A 23,588-nucleotide genomic window follows, 5' to 3' on the forward strand; every position below is an offset into this window, starting at 1 on the left:
TTTTAGGATTTGTCTCCAAAATATAAATTAATAACATGACTTAACTTTTGATGACTTATTTTTTAAATTTAATTGACACATTACAATTATTTTCTAGAATATGATAATTCAATATATGTATACAATGTATAATGATTAAATTAGGGTAATAAGTATTTCCATTTCCTTGAGTTAGGTACTTTCAAATTCTCTTTTTTAGTTTACTACAAAATTTGTAATGAATTATTGCAAACTATAGCCACCCTATTGTGCTCTAGACCACCAGAACTTTTTCTTCCTGTCTAACTTTTATTAAATTATGACATTATCAGATATTTGAATTATCAAATGATTGTTTTTTCTTAATTCAAAAATATAGATAGAATTTAATGGGATGATATATAACTACTACATTTTTAGTTTATTCCTCATACATATTGTTAAAGTAAAGTTTTAACTACCTTTTCCCATTCTTCTTTTCCTTCTTCTTTGTATTCAACAATATATCCAGTTATTTTGGATCCTCCATCTTTTAATGGAGGAGACCATTCAAGGTCAACAGATGATTTTGTCCAGTCTGTCACTTTAGGAAATGGAGGACCAGGAGGAGCTAGAAAGAACCAGTGTACCTTAGTATTCTTCAGTTTTCCATAACATGTTTGCAAAGTAAGATAAGATATGGAATGTTTTCAAGGCTTACCGACTGGATCTCTAGCAGTCACTGGATCTGATGGGGGACTTGCTGGGCCCACACCAGCAGCATTGATTGCATACACCCGGAACTGATAGTCAGAACCTTCAATAAGGCCAGTCACTTTGTAAGAAACACCCAAAGTCATAGCTTTGATAGGGTCCCGGTTAACCCTCTTCCATCTCTTTGAAGTGGTATCTTTCATTTCTAGCCAGTATCCTGTCACAGGAGAGCCGCCATCATATTCTGGCTCTTCCCAGTTGACAGTCATGGAGTTACGAGTTACACTGCTAACTGTTGGTTTATCTGGTGCTCCAGGGACAGCTGGGAAACAATGACATCAATACATTATTTATAAGAAATTATTTAAAAAACAAAGATTAGGATGGTTTTGTATGCAAAAATGTTCTACTACTTACAGAAGAGGTTCCGTGCTGTTTCAGGTTCACTGTCAAGTGGTTCCCCAATGCCATATTTATTCTGGGCCATGATTCGGAATACATATTCATGACCTTCTAGCAATTTGGGAATTGTGTACATGCACTCCTTAGGTTCACTGGAGACACGCACCCATGTCTTCCTGTTAGCTTCCCTTTTTTCAATTACATAATTTGTAATTTTAGACCCACCATCATCTAAAGGTGGAAGCCAAGATATTGTCATCTGATCTGCTGAAACAGATTCAAACTTTATAGGTCCCACTGGAGGGCCAGGACGACCTAAAATGATTTGAAGAAGGGAAAATTTGTGAGTTGAACAAGCTTACAGCTAAAAATTAACCCTAAAACATGCTATTTGTAACCAAACTATGCAGTATTTACCGAGGACATTCAGTCTCATCTCCTTTGATGCTGTTCCAAGGTTATTTACAGCAGTGATGGTATATAAGCCGGTGTCACTCCTGCGAGACTGGGGAATGACTAAAGTGCAAGTGTCATCCACCACCAGTTTGTTGACATGTGTGTCATAGAGAACGGGTTCTTTGTTATCAGGTTTCTTTGGAGGAGCTTTAAACCAGGTGAGTGTTGGGAATGGCACACCTTTAATTTTGGCCACAATGCTAACATCAGTTCCTTCTTCAACCTCCATGAATTCTTTCAACTCAATTGATGGTGGGCCTAGATGAATAGCAAAAGGAACAAAGAAAAGTTATTATTAAGGGCAAAAAGCACCAAAGGATAGAAAGAAGAATCTATAGGCAGACTTTGTAGTCCAGTCTAATATAAAAATCAATCCCATCTAACACTGTTACATTAGCTTTAGAGAACAGGTAATATAGTTATCATCTTTGGTTGTATCCACATGTAGCTCATATCAGCTATGACTTCTGGCATCATTATGCATGTGCATATTCTGAGCAAAGGGTGGAGAGGAGTGAAAATCATAATGGCTTAGGTTTGGGAGTTCTGTCATGATATTTTCTTTAATATTTTGCAGACTTATGAAGGGAACCACAGTGCTCACTCTGGAATGAATTCCTCTCAAAGAATGTAAGTGGTAGTAGAAGCAAATCAATTTTCCATTTTCCACAAATCCATATAAGAGTATAGATAGAGAGTAGTAACTGACTCCAGCCCTCTTACACTCATAAAAAAAGAGTGAACAAATATACAGTAATAATGATGGTACCAGTAATTACAAGAAGTATCATTACTACATTTATACGTATATCTTGTCTATTAAAATGTATACAGCCTTTTCTCAAATAGAGAATGGGAAACTACATTGTAAAGTTCATTTGCTAAGCAAATGATTGGCTACTTTCGGCTCCATTTGAAGGGCATGTAGAACCATTTTAAGTACTTCTGATAAATAAAGAGAACTTGCCATGAAGAAAATTATACTGAGGAAACTGAAAACATAATTTCCTTTCAATAGAGAAAAGGTAGTGTTTAAGGAAATTTGATAGTTTTCACAAGTTGAGGGAATGAATGAGCAATTCAGTAAAGTGCTTATGTCTATACTAAGCCCATGTGAGCGTCATCTTCTTTTCTTTTCTTTTTTCTTTAAATGTTGGACTACTACTAAATATCTAGAAAGGAAGTCAAGAGGAGATCCCCTGTCAATATATTGGTACTCACATGTTTGGTCTTTGACAATCACAGGACCAACAGTGGCTGAAGGTTTGCTGACTCCTGCAGCGTTGACAGCTTTGACTCTGAATTCATATTCCCCACCTTCTTTGAGGTCTTCAACAGTGAATTCCAGTTCTTCCACATCACGCTTATTGCACTGTCTCCATGCTTCTTTCTTTTTCCCAGTAGGGTCCCACTCAAGGCACTCAACAAGGTAGTGGGTGACAGGGGACCCACCATCATTCTTTGGAGGTTTCCATGAAAGGTGTACAGTGTTCTTTGTTATAAGGCCAATCTTGAGTTTAATAGGAGGATCTGGGGGATCTGCAAAAATAGTTATAGGAGTCATTAAGTATGGCTTTAAAAATAGAGTTCAACTTTAAAAAGGTATTTTAAACTTTATTTTAAAAACATACATATTGGATCTCTGGCAGTTGTCCTTTGGATAGTTTCCACAGGGGGGCCAATACCAAAACGATTTTCCGCTCGCACACGGAAGAAATATTGCTGTTCAGAGATGAGATCAGGCACCACAAATGAGGTGCTGCCACAGTTTGGATTCACTTTAGTCCAAGCTTTTCCATCAATAGTCTTCTTCTCAATAACATAGCCTTTGATTCTGTCTCCCCCATCATCATCTGGCATCTTCCATGAAAGTCGACAACTACCTCTTGTGATGTCACTGACTTTCAAATCTTTGGGCGGGCCTGGTACATCTGTTGGACACAAATCACCATGTAAAGTGTTTCTTGGATGTTCAAAAATGTCGTTCTGATTCTGAAGTAACTTTTAAGGTTTTGCTTACCCATCACTTTAACTCTGCAGTTTGCTGTCTTCTGTCCTGCCTTATTCTTGGCTGTGATGCTGTATTTGCCTGAATGAGCTCGTTTACACTCTGCAATAACGATTACTGATGAGTTTTCCGCAGTCTCCAACTGTTCAAAGAAAATAAGAGTCACACATTGAGTGGAATACCTATAGTAATGAAGTCAACCATATTCTGAATTATTTCAATTATTCGTTCTTACCTGTGCATCTTCAGGTATGTCATGAACTCCATCCTATTTGGAAAGAAGAGAGTTGTAGTGTAACTTCTAGTGAATGACTCACTGTGAAAAAGAAGAGAACTGTAATTTTCTTACCTTCATTGCCTTCTTTGCTTTTCCATCAAATTCCCAAGATGATTTTGGTGTTGGGCGTCCCTTGATGACAGCAGGGATCCTAATCTGTGTGCCAGCTTTACAAACCAGACAGTCTTGCGCTCCAATGTCAATGAAAACCTCTGGTGCCTCTGAAATCCCATGAATAATATGACAGGATTTAGTTGCCATTTCTCAAAAAAAAGGCAATTGACATATCTTCAGTAGATTCATCCATTTCACAATAAAAGCAAAGTTGAATATGTAAAGTGAATAAGGAGTCTAACCTTGAATATCAGTGGCAGGAATCTCTGCAGTGGTATCACTTGGTTCAGATTCACCAGCTTCATTAACAGCTTTCACTCTGAACCTGTACTTTCTGAGTTCTTTTAGATTAGGCACCACACATTCACAGGTGGTTAGAAGTTTGTCTGGTTCATTGACTGGTTTCCAGTCAGTAGTACCTTCTTCTTGCATTTCTACAATGTATCCTTTGATTGGACTTCCGCCATCTTTAGCTGGAGGTTTCCATGCTAGTGAGATGCTTGACTTTGTTCTATCTTTTACCTCTGGACAAGAAGGTGGTCCAGGTGGATCTAATAAGGGGGGGAAATCCAATGTTGAATGTAATGGAATGCTATTTTTATGTATATATTTGATAACAGAAAACAAGTAACTGACTGAGAAAAGACTACTCACTAGGTCTACATTCTTTTTACATTCAGTAAGAAGCTATTTTACTTTGAATTTCATTCAGTTGACTTTACAGTAGATTTTTACTGAAAATTTCATTTAATGTATCACAATATGAAAATTAAGAAAAACCCTCATTACTAGTTGGAAACCCTTCAAACATAAACTAATCTTAATGCTTTTAGGGACAGGATCGGGATCAGTATTCAACACTAATGTAACAGTTCTGTATATTTCTGGGAGTGCTTTACAATTACATAAATTCTTTTACCTGTGTGTGTGTGTGTGGGGGGGGTGTGCGTGAGCACACATGCATGCTGGTCCTGGGGCTTAAACTCAGAGCCTGTGCAGTCTTTTTGAGCTTTTGTGCTCAAGACTAGTTCTACTTCTGGCATTTTGAGTGGGTAATTAGAGATAAGCATCTCCAATCCTCAGATCTCAGACTTCTGAGTAGAGAGGATTACAGATGTGAATTGTGGCAGGCCCTCATTTGAGTTTTAATCATAACTCTTCTCTGTGCTTCTAAATCATAACTTTTTTCTTTTTAATTATAACTCTTTCCCTTTAATGTAGCCATATTTAATACTAGTTTTCTAGATGTATTAGTCATGACTACTTTATTATTTATATGCTCATTATAGCACTTGAGAGTATTTTAAGTCTTTTATTTTTCTATAAATAATCTAATAAAATATTATATAGCAAGTAGAATTAACTATTAAGGTCATGGCATTTTAATTTTTTGAACTAACCTGTTCATAGATCGTTTGGAATAATCTTCCCATTTTTACTTGACATTATAGATTCTGCCTGATAATTTGATATCTTTGTTCAATAAATATTCCAAAAATACTAACATTTTACTTTTGGTTGAATCCCTATGGGACAGTTTGGTGTTTATTTAGGGGTAGAGAAGAGCTTAATTAGTCTAGATCTTTATTATTATGCTTCCTCATAAAATACCATCTTTAATCAAAGAATTTTAAAACAGCACTATTTTATGTATGTGTCTGGATGCACATTTATATGCTTCTTATAGTGAATGATTTACTTCAGTAAAAAATATCAATAAAGGAAAATGTGAAAAATTGGGAACGAAGTTATTTAGTAATTTCACCCTTCAGAAATGAATCACAGAAATGTAGACTACTTACATATAGGATCTCCTGCAACAGCTGGATCTGATGGTTCACTGGGAGGGCCAATTCCTGCAGCATTTATTGCCATAGCTCTAAACTGGTATTTAACTCCTTCAATCAAGCGAGGAACATTAAATTCCACACCCTTCAGCCCTACTTTGGTTATTGGTGCTCGGCTAACACGTGACCAATAGGCACCTCCCTCTTCTCTCTTCTCCAGCCAGTAGCCAGTAATTGGGGAGCCGCCATTGTCCAAAGGAGGAGTCCAGCTCACTAACATGGATCCCTTGGTGCGTTCCAAAACTTTTGGTTTTCCAGGAGGTCCAGGAAGACGATAAGGATCTTGAATAACAACTTTATCTGATTTGCACTCGTCACTGGTTCCATATTTATTTACTGCTCTAACTCGGAACTCATATTGACCATTGGGGATAAGTTTCCAGATCTAGAAATTAGATAAATAGTAACTTTTTAACAATGATATCCACAAGACAGTATATTGGAAATGAACTTTACAACTTTGGGCGGGGGTGGGGGAAAGTGTGAGGGAGGTGGGGGAGGGAAGGGATAGTGGGAGAACAAGAGAATGGGTAACAATATTCGACAAGAAATACACTCCTTGCCTTACTCATGTAACTGTAACCCTCTGTACAGCATCTTTACAATAAAATAAAAAAAAGATTAAAAAAATAAATGGGAAAAGGTGGGAATGGGGAATGCCGTCAAGAAATTCAGTGTATAACATTAAGAGGCGTGGATGAGAATGTTGAAAGGGGTGACATTAATCAAGATGCGTTGTATTCATAAACTGCCTTGTTAAATGATAACTACTTTGCACAACTATTTAAAGATAATACAAAAGAAATATACTTAGGTTGATTGTGTATGTGTGTGTGTGTGTGTGTGTGTGTGTGTGTGTGCTAGGTCTGGAAATGTCAGGGTTTTGTCTCTAGCTTTTTTGCTCAAGGCTAGTGCGCTACCACTTTGAGTCACAGTGCCACTTCCAGCTTTTTGGTAGTTAATTGGAGATAAGAATCTCATGGACTTTCCTTTCCAAGCAGGCTTTGGACTGCCATCCTCAGCCTCCTGAGTGGCTAGTATTACAGGTGTAAGGTATCAAAACACAGCCTCTCAGGTTGATTTTTATTCATTGTAAATCTCAATTTATTCAAGGAGGAATCCCATAAGATACACACATGCACACACACACACACACACACACACACACACACAAGTTTGGAAAACACAACAAAAAGAGAAACATCTTTAAAATCAGAATATGTAAATACCTCATTCTCATAGTGGATCTCTCAAGTAAAAGAGAGGTCTGTATACCAAATAATATTTATTCAGTGACCTTAAGTTCATTGTGTTAATTGCTATGTAATAAATGACAGCTTCTTTTTATTGTTACTATAAAGGTGATATACAGAGGGGTTATCATTTCATAAGTCAGGTAATGAGTACATTTCTTTTTGGATGTTACCCCTTCTTTTGTTCTCTCCCAGTTTTTCCCTCCTATCCTCAATCACAAGTTGTATAGTAATGACAGCTTCTTCAACATGATTCTGAGTTTAGTTATTAACTTCCAAGGCTATACTAAAATAAATCAGAGTCATGTCCTTGCAATGTGTTTAAGAAGGTATTTAGAATACTTACCCCAAATCTTCTCTCTACAGCAGTGTTAGTGACTTCTTCCCATTCAGATTTTTTCCTACTTGCATCACGCTTGTCAATGACATAATGAGTGATTTCACTGCCACCATTGTCTAGAGGTGCATCCCACGTTAAGTAGCAAGATTCGGCTTTAATGTCAGTAACAGCAAGATTTCTTGGTGGAGATGGACGGTCTAGACAGAAACCAACAGAGAAGACTGAGAAGACAGCTCTTAATCAGAAAATGGATTTCTTCTCTATAGAAGAAAGAAAACCACTTACCATAGACTTCCACATGAACATTTCGGAATACTGAGCCAAGGCGATTGGAAGCAGTGATTGTGTAAGTGCCTTTGTCTTCCCGGACTGCTTTGGGAATGCTAACCTCAGTCTTTGCCTCACTTCGGGATACTTCTTCTGTGGTTATTTTAAGTGCATCTGTAGGTTTTTCAATCACAGTTTCATTCTTAGACCACTCAATCTTAGGCATTGGAAGGCCTGTCACATCTGCGGGGATGTTAACAGGCTCTCCTGCCTTGACTTTGATAGTGTCTCCTCGAACAGCCAGACGCAACTTAATAGTTGGAGGCACTGCAAAGGGAAGGAAGAAAGACCCAAACAAAATAGTCATAAGGTTGTTTTCTCAACTTGTGGGTTAGGTAAAACTCTATAAAGTACATTAAAATGATTATATTCAGCATCCACACCTTCATCATCTTGTATGACGACATTAAGAGGTAGGGACGGTTCACTCTCACCAATGTCATTGACAGCTTTGACACGGAACTCATACATTTGGTGTTCATCAAGATTTTCCACCAGAAAAGATGTAGTCGGGCAGAGTCGCTTGTTAACTCTTTCAAAGTCAGGTTTGTCATGGCGACGTTTTTCAATGATATAACCTTGGATGGGACTGCCACCATCACTACGGGGTTCTTTCCAGTCAAGGGTGATGGTGGACTTTGTCCTTTCTGTATATGTGAGCCTTTCAGGAGATGTTGGAGGACCTTTAACGGGAGGAAAAAGAAAATGATGAGCATGAGATGGTCACATGAAAAGTATTTCCCTTTATGTTAATAGGCTTCTGTTTGTATTCAAACAAACTAGCAAAACAGGCCTCTGTGTGGCATCAGACTATATCCATCAATTGCCTATTTTAATTAGGCAAATCAGTAAAATAGGATTCAGCTTGGCATCATTTCTTTGAAGTCCTTCTCAAAATATGACAGTCACCACAGTGATAGCCATTAGCTTTTTTTCTAATAGACTTTTTAATAAGATTATTTGAAGGGGCATATTTGCTTTATTATATTTGGTATTTTAGATTGTCAAAGAGATCTATGAAATTTTACTTTAGATGGTCTGCTAAGAGAAAAATGTTCCTCCTTTCATTAACAGACTGTGGATATGTCTTCTGAAAACTTTTTGCCAACTTGCCCCCAAGTATGGATTTAAAATATGATGAAAAGGATTTATGCAATGCTGCTACTATTTTGTGTTCTTAAGAGTAAGCTTTGAATGGCAAGACTACTCAAATTCTGCAAGCTGACTACTGGTACAACTAGAAGTAGAATTCCAGCTCTGTTCTGATACCCCTGATGCATCCTGAGGAACACATGACCTGTGATGTGGATATAGGATGTCATTTTATTTTCAGGATGTAGTAATGGTGAATAACTGATTTTCAGTCTTGAGGAACTGATCTTACTCAAAGGTTTAACTTTCTTAAATGGAATGTGAGTGTGCATTAGCAAGTATGTACTGTATTTTTAAAAAAAATTTTCATGCTTGTCTCTGTGAATTTGATTCCTCCCCCTCCCCTGAATCTTTTGTGGTTATTTCTTGTTTGGGAGCCTTCCTATACTTCCATTGTGGAGATTCTAGGCAATAAGTGAAGACATTAAACCTAAGACAAATGGTTACTTGTCCTATAATATTTCAGTGAACTCTATGGAGTATTAATAAATGCAGTACACTTCTTAAGTATTCTATCAGGAAGCTCTAATAGTTTAAATGATTTCCAGGTTATTAGCAACCCCCCATGGATCCAGACTTTTTCAGTATACAAAAAATATGCATGATTAATACATTCAGAATGAAAATTACACCAGAAATTTTAGCAAATATGGTATATTTAAAGTTGGTAGCAGTTATATGAACTACTATTTTTATAACTCTCTAGCTCCAGACATTTAGATTGTTGCAAGTTAAAAGTCATAAAAGCTCAGTAAGCACAGAATAAAACTAGCAATGAAACAATATTTATTTTGTAAACATAGTGTAAAACATCTTTTACCTAGTGGATCAACCGCAAGAATTGGCCCTATTTCAACTGGAGGGCCACAGCCAAACTTGTTCTTGGCAGTAACACGGAACTTATATTCTTGTCCCTCAATTAGACCTGTGATGTCACATTTAGATCTCTCAGTATCTATTACTTGTCTCCATGTGTGCATTTTGGCATCTTTTCTTTCAACAATAAAGCCTGTGATTTCACTTCCTCCATCATCTGCTGGATCAGACCAGTTAAGCAGACACATCTTTCTGTTTGTTACAACAGGTTTTAAGTCAAGAACTGGACCAGGAACATCTAGAAAAATACAACAACAATAAAAACATCAATGTAATAAAGTATCACATGGGAAAAATCCTATGAAAAGCCATGAAATTAAAAACAAACAAACACAACACTATTCCTTACCGAAAACTTCTACCCGGGCTGCTGCGAATTTAGAACCACAGCTATTTGTAGCTGTTATTATATATCTGCCATGATCTTTTCTCAATGCATTCTTGATAACTAATTCAGATTTGGTTCCAACATCTTCTATTACAACACGCTCTTTATCCAGCTCCCCTTCTTCTATGGTCCATACTCTTGTAGGCACGGGCCGTCCAGTCACCACAGCTGGAATCCTAAGAGTCTTCCCAGCCATTATTTGTATTCCAGCCTTGACAGAAACATCCAGTTCCACAGTTGGAGGTTCTATTGAAAGAATAGTCATATATTAGCCAAAGAAATATGAAAATAGAGTTCTGTGTTGGGGAAATATCCATATTGTTCTCAGATAACTCTTAAGTACCTTGTGGTTCAGCCACTGTAACAGGCCCTGTCTCTCCAGGGGGTCCTTCGCCAGCTGCATTGACAGCACTCACTCGGAGTTTATAATCAGCACCTTCTCGGATTTCTTTGACAGTATACTGACGGACCTTGATCATCTTCTCTGTACAGCGTGACCATTCGTTTGTGCCAACCAACTGCTTATCAACAAAGTAGCCAATAATTTCGCCACCACCATTGAAAGCTGGAGGTTCCCATTCTAGTTCAATTGTAGTAGCACTTGTGTCTGCAACTCTTGGAATAGGTGGCCCAGGTGGAGCTAGAATGAATGAAGACACACAAGTCAAACTCACTGATGGTTGTTAAATGGTATACTCTCACACTTTCTTTTTAAAGAATTACTTACAGATTGGGTCACGTGCTGTTTTGGGATCTGAAGGTGGACTGAACTTTCCAGGTCCAGCTGCATTTTCAGCACATACTCTGAAGACATAGGTGAGTCCTTCTAATAAGCCATCTACTTTGGTTTTCAAAGAACTCAACAGGCTTTTGTTGACACGAGACCAGTGTGTACTGTTAACCTCCCGTTTTTCAAGCCAGTAACCCAAGATAGGGCTTCCATTATCTTTGGGTTCATTCCATTTCACCAGCATACTGTTGCTGGTGACGTCTTCCACATTGGGTTTATCAGGTGCATCGGGTGGTTCTGATAAAGAAAATAATAATATATTTGAATTTCCTAATATAACATAAGAACTCATTTTTACAAATTGTAGTAATGTATATGACAAAAATATACAGTAAAAAAAATCAGACTCAATGCTAAAGGAACCTTACCAAATGGATCTTTTGCAACAAGGGGCTTTGAAACACATGGTGGTCCAGGTCCAAATCTATTTTCTGCTCTTACACGGAAGAGATACTCTTTTCCTTCAATCAGTTTTGTTACTGAATATTTGCAATGTCTAAGTGTTGATGTGACTACAATCCAGTCTGAGTCAGGTTTGGTTTTGTCTTTCTTTTCCAAAGTGTAGTTTATAATTTCACTGCCACCATCATCAAGGGGTGGTTCCCATTTACAGAGGACTGAGTTCTTCCTAATATCTTCAAATACAAAGTTGACCGGTGGTCCTGGTGTATCTGTTTCAGAGGAAAACAATGGTTAAACACTTGTATAGAAAATGTAAATTTGCCACAGAAAATGTAAATGTTATCGTGCTCCCTTGACATAACTTCTGGATTTCTTACATCTATCTTTCTATCAAATTAGCTAACAAGTAATAAGGTAACTTATTTATTAAATGTACTCAGGAGATAAAATGTGGCTGGGAATTATTTATTGAAGCTATTTCTCCCTTCTTTTAATTATCACTTCTCCTCATTTATATGCTTTATTAAAACTCCTATTTTGCCTTCCCCCCCTCCGCTCCCACTGCAAGTATAGTTATAGGTATTTACCTAACACACTGACAGTACAAGGAGCTTTAGCAACACCATGGTCATTTTCAACTTTGATCATGTAGAGGCCATGGTCAGGTCTCAGAGAATCTCGAACACGCAGCTCAGATTCTCCTTGTTTACTGTTGTTGATACTCAAACGCTCTGTCAGGGGCAAGACAAATGGCTCTTCTTCTTGAACTTCATCCTTCTTCCTCCTAACTGGGGGTGCTGGTCGTTTCTTAATTTCCTCTGGTATAATGACGTTTTCATCTTTTAACCATGTAATAGTTGGGTAAGGTGATCCAGAGATGGTTGCATCAAGTACGATTTCATCCCCTCGTTTTACTTCTAGGCTTGTTCTCAAAATGACTTTTGGGGCATCTGGAATGATTAGAAACAGAATTGTTTATAATGCTAATAAAAATATCTGACAAAAATTGTCTCATTTATATTACATTGGCAGATCAGCACTCCATTAAACAAAAACATACCAATTGGATCTACAGCTTTAGTTGGAGGAGTGGCCCGAGAAGGTTCACCAATACCAGCAGCATTCTCTGCTCGTACACGGAATTGGTATTCCTTTCCTTCCTCGAGTCCTTTTGCTGTATAGGTCAGGACTGGTACCAGGTGTTCATTGCATCTCTTCCATCTCTCCTCACCTTTGGCAATTTTTTCTATGATATACCCCATTATCTTGCTCCCTCCATCATACAAGGGTGGCTTCCATGTAATAGTCATTGCCTTTGCTGTAGGATTATGAACTTCAACGTCTACCGGTGGATCAGGGGGTTCTGGAGAACAAGAAAAATAAAACCCAACCTGTTACTATTGGTAAACTACTTTCTTTGAACAAGCTTCCTTGAATATTAGTTCCTAATTATTTATACATTTATATTTAAACTTACGTTTCGGATCTTGAGCAATGATAGGATTTTTCAGTTCAATATATTCGCCTCCACCAATCTTGTTGACTGCTTTAACACGGAAGAAATATTCACCATTGGGTATGAGATCCTTTACTGTCCAAGACAGTTTGTTCTCACCAGACATGACTGGTATGTATGTCCTTCTCCCTGCTTCTCTGCGTTCCAGAACATAATGAAGAATTGGGCTTCCACCATCAAATTCCGGAGGCTCCCAGGTTAACTTACAAGAACTCTTGGTTATGTCACTTGCTTTAATATCCTTGCATGGACCAGGTAGACCTATTATAAAAAAGGTTGATAATTATTATTGTAATCCTGAAATATTAACATTTTGATAATATACTGTCTCTAAGTTAGTTAACATTTGACAGGAGTAATTTGGTACTAGAATATCCTTCATACTTCAGGGCATGGAGCATCTTTGCCCATTAACTACTAAATACAACATCAGCTCCAGAGTCTTTATGCTAAGCAAAAATAGCCCCACAAATTTCTAAATACTATCAAGGTAATTGTGGAGGTTAGAAAATGATACTACCCCTGAATGCGAATTTATACAATTCAGAAATAAATCTTAATCAGTCATTCCTTGGGTATGCTCTGGCTTCTACTTAAATTGGATGTTGTATGCAAATAAAACAGGAAAAAATAGTTTAACTAGCAATTTCATTTTTTTTGGTTTTGTCAACCCATAGCCATTTATACTAATACCAGAAAATTAATTCATTTCCCCAACATGTTAAGAGTGACTGGTATTTCCCTAAAGAGTGATTACCTATGACTTTGACATTGATTGAGGCAGTTGCTGAGCCAAGCTTATTCTCCAGGGTAATGGTGTAAACTCCAGCATCTGCATGTATACTCTTGGGAACTTCAAGATGTGCCGAGAAGTGGTCATTTTTCATTGTTAATCGGTCACTTGCTTTAACTTCTTTGCCATCTTTGTGCCAGCTAACAGTTGGAACTGGGACGGCTCTGAAGGGAACAGGAATGCTTAACTTTTCACCTTCAATAACAACAATGTCATGAGTCTCCAGGTCAATTGTTGGCTTGCCTATAAATACAATCCCAAAGAAAAGAAGGGTAAGTAGGTCAAAATGCAATGCATGAATAAAAGCTTATGCTATTAACTATAAAAGGCACTGTGATCTTACAATCTGGGTCTTTAGCAACCACATTTTCGGAGATTTCAGATGGCTCACTGACACCAACAGCATTAACGGCTCTCACTCGCAGCACGTATTCTTTGTCAGGAACGATGCCTTCTTCAACCTTGAATTTCAAGTCTTTTATTGGGCGAGAATTAACCCGCATCCATTTTTCTGTGCCTACTGGACACATTTCAACATGGTACCCTATAATAGGACTTCCACCATTTTTCTCTGGAGGCTTCCAAGCGATGGCAATGTGCTTTCGCCCAGCATCGGTCACATGCAGGTCAAGGGGAGGAGAGGGAGGACCTGAGAAAAGAAAGATACGTGTATAGTCATAATCTAACAATCAAGTTCTAGACCCTATCCTTTGTGTGACCAGCATCACTTACCTGTTGGATCTTCAATGGATAGGATTTCTGTAGGTTCACTGGGGTGACCAACTCCAGCTTCATTTTCTGCCCGAACCTGAAACTGGACTTCTGTTCCTTCAATGACATCGGTTACTCTGAAGTTACAGTCAGGTCCTGAGGTCTTTCCAGCTTTCACCCAACGGGTACCTAACTTTTCTTTCTTCTCAATGATGTATCTATTGAGATAACACAGCCGTTTCACTAAAATTACTTTTTAAAAAAACCCAAAGTTTTTTAAAGTTGTAGTCAAAGTGTACATTTTTAAGTATACATTATTTTGTATGCAAAATTCAAGTTCTACCTCTGTATTGGTCTTCCACCATCATTTTTCGGTGGCTCCCATTTTAGGTCAACATGCCGTTTTGTCACATCAACTACTGTCAGTGCATAAGGTGGTCCAGGTGTGGCTAAAAGGTAAAAAAACATCAATGATTAGAAAAAACCAGCAGGAAAAGGGATCATCTGCTAAAACTGTTGGCTTGAAGATTAAATTGGAAAACCTACTAAAGGTGTCTTTGGCCAAGACGGAATCCTCGATTTCAGTGTAGTCACTTTGTCCTATAGCATTTTCTGCAGCAACTCTGAATACATATAAAGAGCCCTCGGTCAGTGGGCTCACAGTGCACTTGGTGTCCTTGACAGTAGTGTCCACTGTCTGCCAGCCTTTGCGCCTCACATCTCTCTTTTCCACAATGTAGTTGGTGATGGGGGACCCTCCATCTTTCTCAGGGACAGTCCATTTTAGGTCTGCTGTATTTTTTGTGATATTAATAACTTCAAGCCAACGAGGTGGTGATGGAGGATCTGAATAAGAAAAGAAAAATGAATTATTCTTATTATCCTATTTTCAGTCTCCACAGAATGTTCTGGTAATCCTACTAAATAATAAGGCTAGAAAGTCAGGAGATTTCATGTTTTTTTTTTTTCATCTTGTACTTTGCAGATAGACTTTAGAAGGATTATCTACCCTGGCTAGAGTGACTTACAAAGTTTCTCTCTGCAAAGCACAGGGTCGCTGGGTTCACTGGGTTCACTTTCTCCAGCCTTGTTCACAGCTCTAACTCGGAATGAGTATTCCTGCCCTTCCATGAGTCCCTTGAGTAAATGCTCAGTGGTGGGAACCCCTTCAGCTACTCGGACCCAGTCATCAGTTCCAGTCTTTAGCATTTCAATGATGTAAGATTCAATCTTTGCTCCTCCATCATGTTCTGGCTTTGTCCAGTTCAAAACTAATGATGTTTTGCCTATGTCTTTGACAGTTGGTTTTCCAGGAGGCCATGGAGGATCTGCAAAGCAATTAAATAATTATTTGTTTTGTTCAAAGGATATTAATATAATCCTCAAAATAACACAAAAATCACATCAATGAATACCTATGGGATCTTTTATTAAGATTGGTTCAGTTGATCTGCTTGGTTTTCCAGGTCCAGCCAGATTTTCAGCCAACACACGGAATCTGTATTTTTTCTTATTGGTGAGACCTTTCACTCTGAATTTGAAACAAACAAAATGTGCGACATCTTGGTAAGAAGCAATAACTTATATATTATTTATTATTTTATTTTTATTACTTCATTATTAAGTGGCTGTACAAAGAAGTTACAATTCTATATGTCAGGATATGAGTTCAATGCATTTTGTTCAACGCCATCCCTCCCATTTCCTCCCTCATTTTCCTCCTCATTCCATCCCTCATTTTCCTCCCATTTCATTCCTACCCTCAAGATACTTAAATTGCTTTTTAATCCACACAGGTTAGGGTTGACCAAGCATATTAACTAATTTTAATAACTACAATAATGATTAATTATAATATGCTAGAGGACCAAATACTGGAACCTCAATAAAGTATTGTATAGTTAATTAAGAAATATCTCCTTGAATGGATTTTATGTAATTCAGAAATGATGTGCTAAAAACTAAAATTCATTAGATTTTAACAACAGGAATAAGCACAAATTTTATCAAAAAGGAATACAAAACAGAGTGAAATTTTCACATTTGCACATATGATGGAGATTCTGGACATACCTGTATGTTGTATCCTTTACTGGCATCTTATTGCATCGAACCCATTTGTCAGTATCAGGATCTAATCTTTCAACCCAGTATCCAGTGATAGGGCTGCCACCATCATCATCTGGCTCACACCATGTAAGAGTCACTGCATCTTTAGTGATGTCTGAGGGTTCTAGGCGAGTTGGAGGTCCAGGTGGATCTAAAGACACAATTATAATATAAAAAGTTATACATCCTATATATAAGTATGAAATCTAAATGCAAGTTTGACACAAGCTAGGTGTGTGTGTGTGTGTGTGTGTGTGTGTGTGTGTGTGTGTGTGTGCTTGAGAAACTTACCAAATTGGAATTTGGCTGTGATTGGAGTAGCTTGAACTGGCTCACCAACACCATACATATTTTCTGCAGCAACTCTAAAGATGTACTCTTTATTGGGTGTTAATTTGGTTGCCTTGAAGTTTGTGTCCTTCACAGTGGATGAGAGCTTATGCCACACTTCACTATCAGTTGCTCTTCTCTCCACAACATAGTTTGTGATCTTAGATCCTCCATCATCTCGTGGTGGGTTCCATGTCAGAAGACATGACTCATTGGTTACATCTGTGATGTCAAAAGCAGCTGGTGGTCCAGGTTTATCTATGGATGGCAGTGTATAGGGTGAAAAATTAGCCATGTTTTATTCAAGAAAGTAGCTAGAATGAGTTCTTGGTTCTTTTTGAAATGGGAGTTTCCCTTACCTAAGACATTCACTTCTACCACAGCTGTGGCCCGGCCACAGACGTTCACGGCCTCTATGATGTAGGTTCCAGTGTCACTTCTCTTACTGTCCGTGATGGTCACTGTGGATTTTTTAGGAACATTTTCAATGGTGATTCTTGTGTCTGGCTTAAGAAGTGTATCAGCCTTTGTCCAAGTTATCTTTGGTTCTGGTTTTCCAGTTACAGTGGCTGGAAGTTCAATCTTTGTTCCAGCTTTTACAGTGAGACCAGCGAGGAGTTTCACATCGAGGAAAATTTCCGGGGCCTCTGAATTAGAGAAAATTATTCATGTGGTTAGCAAGTTCAAGCAGAAATAAACTCTAATTAAGCCTGAGGGGTAAGATAAAAGTAAGAAAACAAATACCCTGTGTGTCCACAGCCTGGATATCTTCTGTGGGTTTGCTTGGCTTGCTGGCGCCTTGCCTGTTCAAGGCTTTTACCCGGTAGGCATACCACTTGCCTTCCTCAAGACCTGTCACTTCCATTCTGTTAGAAATGAAAACATTTATGCTGTTATGAAGATAAACTGCTTTACTATCTAGTCGTCATGCATAATCTGTCCAAGATCTATGGCACTTGACTACCTCTAGCTTTCAAGTTAAACATGGCCTGCTTCAGATATTATTATATAACTGCTTCAGAAATTAACATATAACTAATGAAAATATGGAACACAGGTATGTTCAGCAGCCTGTTTAAAATCAGATTCACTTGCTAGAAAACTTCTCAATGATAAAAACTCAACATTTTTCAAGGAAAGTCCATTTTCAGGAGTAAGAGTGAGTATTTCTCATGGGCCTGATAGTTTTATTTTAAAATTTTTCTTTTTTTATCTGTAAGTAGTTAAAGGGGTTGCCAGACAACAATGCAGTATATGAATACAATCAATCTTTATCCTTGTCACCCCTTTCAATGCCTGCTAATTAAAAAAAATTTTTTTTTGCCTGGCCTGGGACTTGAACTCAGGGCCTGGGCACTGTCCCTGAACTTTTTCTCAAGGCTAGCCATTCTACCACTTGAGCTACAGTGCCCACTTCTGGCTTTTTGTTTATGTGGTACTGAGGAATTGAACCTAAGGCTTCATGCATGCTAGGCAAGCACTCTACCACTAAGCCACATTCGCAACCCAAGGTCTGCTAATTTTAAAAACTTACTTTGTATCTGCAACAGGTTCTCCACAGGCAACCCATTTATCAGAACCACGTGGACATTTTTCAACTATATATCCTTTGATGCGTGAGCCACCATCATTTTTAGGTGGGTCCCATGTGAGGAAGATGCTCTTGGCTGTCCGATCTCTCCATTTAACATTCTCGGGTGGGTCAGGTACCGCTATAACATTTTAAAGAAAAAGTTAGTTTTAGGGCCATCTATCATATTGCCATCATCCTCTTTCCCTACAGCATGAACTCCAACTCTCAAATCTAAAACAAATACCACAAGACTGGGTAAGAAATCATCAAAAATGTTCTTACTTGCAGGAGCTGACATATTCACAGGTTCATCAGTATATGCAGGTTCACCAGGGCCACACTTATTACAAGCACAGACTTTGAATAAATATTCTTTTCCTTGAACAAGATCTGGAACTGTGAATTCTAGATCAGTTACAAGGTCCATAACCTAGGACAAAGAAATGTATGTTAATGAGTTATTTTCTAGGAACTTTTGCTAAGTAAAAAGATTGATTTATTTTGTTTTTAACCATGAGTAGGGATATAAACGAATTTTTATTGCTGTATTTTTTAGACATATTACTATTATGTAGCACCGCCTGGTTTGAATTTATAGTCTTTCTGCCTCTCAAATGCTAGGATTACTGAAGTGCTCTACCAAACCTGGCTTGCTCAGAAATTTTTGAATGGTAAGGATCATTTTCTTATTAGGTTTGTATTAAGGCAAAACTGCAAATACATAATACTATTTGACACCCAATATAATGAGAATATAATGTTTCATAGGTCATACACATTGAAAAGATTATAAGTAAAGAGCTGGTTCCTCCTATCAGCTTAGTTATAAAAATTTGATTTTAATCAGGGTAGAGAATAGTAACTAGTAGACTGCAGTGCAGCTCAGTGGTATAGTTCTTGCCCAATGTGTGAGACTCTGGGTTGTATTTCTAGAACTGCCAAAAAATGTGTGTGCACACGTATACTTTTGTATACACATAGGTACAGACATATTTACATATGTATATATACATAGTATACACATATAGTGACTAATATAAAGGAAGGAAGAAAAGAATTGCAGATGTTGCCATCTAAGGTAATCTATTAGAGTGGGGAAAGAACATGACCACCATGGTAATTCTAATTCTTTCGAATGGCTTATTTTGCCATTTAGAATGGTTCCTTTTGCAAAATATTGTAGCCCATATATATTTGCTTGACCTTCTAGCCTTCTGGGCTTTCTCTTACTCTTTTCTGGAGTTGATGCATTACTAGACAAAACTCACTTTAGTCCATGTTTTCCGATTGAGTTCCCTCTTTTCAACAACATATCCAGTTAATGGACTTCCTCCATCATCATCTGGTGGTTCCCAAGTCAAGTGGACGGAATCCTTGGTTATGTCACCATATTTTAGTTCTTTGGGTGCACTTGGGCGAGCTTAAACAATAAAAAGTAGTGAAAGTCAGTCGTATGGTTTAAGCCAGTATTTATTAATACTGCCAAACAAAACTTTTGTTCCTTACCAATTACATTGACGTTGATTTCCCCAGAAATTGCTTTCACTGGATTTTCTAATTTCAGCGTGTAAATGCCCTTGTCTGGACGTTCACTTGGAGAAATGACAAGTTCGGCGTAGGCAGATAAGGTCTTCATTTTTATACGGTCCCCTGCTTCTAGTTCTTGATCTCCAAATGACCAGACTGCAGTTGGCCTTGGATATCCTGTACTTGGAACCAGGATCTTGATGGGATTCGGGACTACAACTTCCAGACCATCTTTAAATGCACTTAAATCCATCGTGGGTTCAACTATCAACAAAGGAGAGTTAATGAATTTCCAGGGGCACAATTAAGTTCCTGGTACCCTAAAATAGCTATGTGCTACTCCTAAATCTGAAAAATAAAAAATAGCTATTTACCAAATGCATCATCTGCAGTTAGAGGACCAAGAATCTCAGATGGATCTGAAACACCAGCTTCATTTTCTGCAGATACTCTATATAAATATTTATTTCCTTTTTGTAATCCAGTAACCTAAAATCATAAATTAATATTGTTAAAAACATCCACATCTCTAATGAAGATCATATAGTGAATATTTTAGATGCAAATTCCTTACTTTGTAGGTCAGTTCAGGGACAAGTTTCATATTGCAACGAATCCAATTATCTTTTCCTTCTTCACGTCGCTCAATAATATAGCCCAATATTGGGCTTCCTCCATCTTTTAGAGGGGGTTCCCATGTGAGCTGAACTGAGGATTGAGTCTGCTCAGAGGAATTTAGGTTCACAGGAGGACTTGGTCTCTCTAGAATGGATGAAAGAATTGGAGAAATTTAGTAACTGTATTTTTTAGTCTTACTTTTTATTTATATTTTGCATTTCTCTAACACTTAATGGTGTCAATATTCTACTGGCCATTCATATAACTTCTTTTGAGAAGTGTTGTGACACTTTATTAACATATGATATAAACACTTGTACCAACCTCATCAAAATAACAGGTTTACTAAATTCACTGAATAAAAGTAAGCACAGGTTGCTACAATTTTATTCAAGGTTTTCTATGTTCTACTTCTTAATAAACTTTCATTTATTTATTTTTTGTTGTTGTTGTTTGTCTTGGGGCCTGAACTCTGGGCCTGGGCACTGTCCCTCAGCTCTTCAGCTCAAGGCTAGTGCTCTACTACTTGAGCCATAGCGCCACTTGTGGCTTTTTTGGCTAATGTGGTGCTGAAGAATCAAACTCAGGGCCTCATGCATGCAAGGCAAGCACTCTACTACTAAGCCACCTTCCCAGCCCCAACTTTTATTTAATTTGAATGTCTAACTATTAGGTCTAATTTCTTTTTTTTTTAAATTTTATTTTATTTGTGAACATGCTGTACAGAGGAGTTACAATTACATGGGCAGGATAATGCGTACATTTCTTACCAAGCATTGCAGCCTCCTCCTTTGTTTACCCTTCACATCCCTTCCCAGCCTCCCCCCTCCCCCCCAATCCCAATCTTTCTCCTTCCCCCCTTCCCCCCCGATATTAGGTCTAATTTCTTGACTTTATGCAATATTTATTTTCTCTTTTGGGGAGAGAGGGTGTCCTGGGACCCGAACTCAGGGCCTAATAGCTATTGCTGATTAAGTGGTCAAAGCTAGCACTTTACCACTTGAACTACAGCTCCACATCCAGTATTTTGATGGTTAACTGGAAGTATAAGTCTTATGAACTTTTCTGCTAGGGCTGCCTTCAAGCCACAATCCTCAGATCTTAGCCTGCCAAGTAGCTAGGGTTACAAGCATGAAACACCAGCATCCATTTATTTCTTCTTCACTCCCTCCTTTCTTCCCTCCCTCCCTCCCTTCTTTCCTTCCTTCCTTCCTTCCTTCCTTCCTTCCTTCCTTCCTTCCTTCCTTCCTTCCCTTTTACAAGCTTACCAATTGGATCAGCGACTTTGACAAAAGGTGTGGCTGCACTTGGTTTTCCTACTCCAATTCGGTTTTGGGCTCTGACACGGAAACTGTACTCTTGGCCTTCCACCACATCAGTGACAGTTGCAGACAGGTCTTCTGCCCTTACAGTCATGGCAGTATCCCATCGGATAGAAGTCTTATCCCTTAATTCAATGACATAGTTTGTGACTTCAGCACCTCCATCATATTCTGGTGGTTCCCATGTCAGTGAGACACCAAATCTGTTCACATCAGTGATAGCTACATTCAGAGGGGGGCCTGGAACATCTGGATATCACAAGACCCAAACACGAGTTTAGTTTACATTGGAAATAAAAGCAAAGATAAGCAAGTTGGTTTTGAGTTGTTTAAATATTTCTTACCATATTTACTCCTTGCCTCTACAGGGCTGTCAGTTTCCACTGGCTCACCAGTGCCAACTCTGTTTCTTGCACTCACACGGAATAGGTACTCGACGCCTCCTTTCTGTAATCCAGTGACAGTAAATTCACAACTGTCTGCACGGTCAGTGGCCAGCACCCAGGTCTTTCTCCTGATGTCACGTCTTTCAACAACATAGCCTATGATCTTGCTTCCACCATCTGATAATGGTTCTTCCCAAGCGAGGCTCACTTCACCATCAAAGGTTTCAGTCACTTCTAAGTTCCGCACTGGCCCAGGCACATCTAAAATTTATATAGAAAGAAGTTGTAGTACATTATCATGCCTTTACGTTTTACTGTGCCAATCGAGTCTAAGTCACTCAAGGCTTACCAATAACTTGTAAGTTGATGAATGCTTCTGCTTTTCCATGTTTATTCTGAAGCACAATTTTATACCTTCCCCTGTCTCCTTTCTTGGCTTCTAAGATTCTGAAAGAAGTTTGCTCAGCGGTCGTATCAACAGTTTTTGAAGACAAAGCTTCATTTTCTTTAAACCATTCTGCTTCTGCTTTGGGGTAAGCATCATAGGGCACCACCATTGTCAGAGGCTGGCCAGCATCAACCACAAGATCTTGATCAGCTGTCTTAATTTTAGGTGCAGCTAGTGAAAAACATAACATAGGAGTGATTTTGAGTTACACACTATAGTCAAACTATAGCTCTTGTTTATTATTATTATTTATTATTAGTATTGTTAGTTGTGGGGCTTGACCTCAGGGCCTGAGCACTACACTTCAGCTTTTGTGCTCAAGGCTAGCTCTCAACTACTTTGAACCACAGCCCCATTTCCAGTTTTGCTTTTTTTTTTTTAGGTGGGGGTGGTTAATTAATAATTAATTAATAATTAAGAGTCTCCTGGGCTGGTTTTGAATCATGATCCTCAGATCTCAGCCTCTTGAATTGCAAGGATTACAGGCATGAGTCACCTGGCTAGCATAGTTGCTTTATTATGCAGTTTTTAACTAATATTAGTAGCATATTCTTGGAAGTATGCCACAAAAGCTTTACAGCTGAGAGCACTATGAACTATAGAGTTCAAATAGCTTCCCAACCCCCACTTCCAATCATCAGCCTTTCAAAAGTAAGGGGTTGGAGGTATAGTTGGTATAGCATCAGCCAATGAATGAAAGTGTCAGGTGCCAAGTTTAAGTTCTAGTCTTGGCAAAAAATATAAAACAAAATAAAAAAAGAAAGTAAGGATTGGATATAGCATAATATAATAAAATATACATTCTTCACCAAAAAAGTAACATTAAAGGACTTAGAATGGTGTGAAATACGTTCCTACACACAGACAGAATAAGTTCTGTGCACTTAGTACAAAATGAACCAGATAACTTTTTCCTAATGTGCAACAGATACACAAATGGCTTGTTCATTA

At 38.2% G+C, this 23,588-nt stretch overlaps 1 protein-coding gene across 1 annotated transcript in view; it reads right to left on the minus strand.

Annotated features, from left to right (window-relative positions):
• Window positions 1-23,588, minus strand: part of Ttn (titin) — a 281,635-nt gene that overhangs the window by 71,221 nt on the left and 186,826 nt on the right. Inside the window, exons 202-243 of the mRNA XM_013027532.1 lie at window positions 22,539-22,808; window positions 22,148-22,450; window positions 21,750-22,052; window positions 20,438-20,625; window positions 20,238-20,352; window positions 19,843-20,127; window positions 19,605-19,756; window positions 18,619-18,766; window positions 18,298-18,475; window positions 17,508-17,629; window positions 17,123-17,410; window positions 16,725-17,021; window positions 16,398-16,584; window positions 15,740-15,855; window positions 15,353-15,652; window positions 14,871-15,170; window positions 14,668-14,773; window positions 14,346-14,542; window positions 13,957-14,262; window positions 13,578-13,856; window positions 12,782-13,081; window positions 12,365-12,667; window positions 11,892-12,254; window positions 11,271-11,573; window positions 10,840-11,139; window positions 10,456-10,752; window positions 10,074-10,358; window positions 9,669-9,962; window positions 8,080-8,379; window positions 7,655-7,963; window positions 7,376-7,566; window positions 5,732-6,161; window positions 4,172-4,480; window positions 3,888-4,036; window positions 3,774-3,806; window positions 3,551-3,680; window positions 3,162-3,461; window positions 2,752-3,069; window positions 1,492-1,788; window positions 1,090-1,389; window positions 680-994; window positions 441-589 (exon numbers count right to left, since the gene is read on the minus strand). Of these exons, the coding sequence (XP_012882986.1) occupies window positions 441-589; window positions 680-994; window positions 1,090-1,389; window positions 1,492-1,788; window positions 2,752-3,069; window positions 3,162-3,461; window positions 3,551-3,680; window positions 3,774-3,806; window positions 3,888-4,036; window positions 4,172-4,480; window positions 5,732-6,161; window positions 7,376-7,566; window positions 7,655-7,963; window positions 8,080-8,379; window positions 9,669-9,962; window positions 10,074-10,358; window positions 10,456-10,752; window positions 10,840-11,139; window positions 11,271-11,573; window positions 11,892-12,254; window positions 12,365-12,667; window positions 12,782-13,081; window positions 13,578-13,856; window positions 13,957-14,262; window positions 14,346-14,542; window positions 14,668-14,773; window positions 14,871-15,170; window positions 15,353-15,652; window positions 15,740-15,855; window positions 16,398-16,584; window positions 16,725-17,021; window positions 17,123-17,410; window positions 17,508-17,629; window positions 18,298-18,475; window positions 18,619-18,766; window positions 19,605-19,756; window positions 19,843-20,127; window positions 20,238-20,352; window positions 20,438-20,625; window positions 21,750-22,052; window positions 22,148-22,450; window positions 22,539-22,808 (10,415 nt within the window). The remainder of the gene's footprint in view (window positions 1-440; window positions 590-679; window positions 995-1,089; window positions 1,390-1,491; window positions 1,789-2,751; window positions 3,070-3,161; window positions 3,462-3,550; window positions 3,681-3,773; window positions 3,807-3,887; window positions 4,037-4,171; window positions 4,481-5,731; window positions 6,162-7,375; window positions 7,567-7,654; window positions 7,964-8,079; window positions 8,380-9,668; window positions 9,963-10,073; window positions 10,359-10,455; window positions 10,753-10,839; window positions 11,140-11,270; window positions 11,574-11,891; window positions 12,255-12,364; window positions 12,668-12,781; window positions 13,082-13,577; window positions 13,857-13,956; window positions 14,263-14,345; window positions 14,543-14,667; window positions 14,774-14,870; window positions 15,171-15,352; window positions 15,653-15,739; window positions 15,856-16,397; window positions 16,585-16,724; window positions 17,022-17,122; window positions 17,411-17,507; window positions 17,630-18,297; window positions 18,476-18,618; window positions 18,767-19,604; window positions 19,757-19,842; window positions 20,128-20,237; window positions 20,353-20,437; window positions 20,626-21,749; window positions 22,053-22,147; window positions 22,451-22,538; window positions 22,809-23,588) is intronic.

The sequence above is a fragment of the Dipodomys ordii genome, unplaced genomic scaffold, assembly GCF_000151885.1.
Source record: "Dipodomys ordii isolate 6190 unplaced genomic scaffold, Dord_2.0 Scaffold5, whole genome shotgun sequence".
In the NCBI taxonomy this organism is placed as follows: domain Eukaryota; kingdom Metazoa; phylum Chordata; class Mammalia; order Rodentia; family Heteromyidae; genus Dipodomys; species Dipodomys ordii.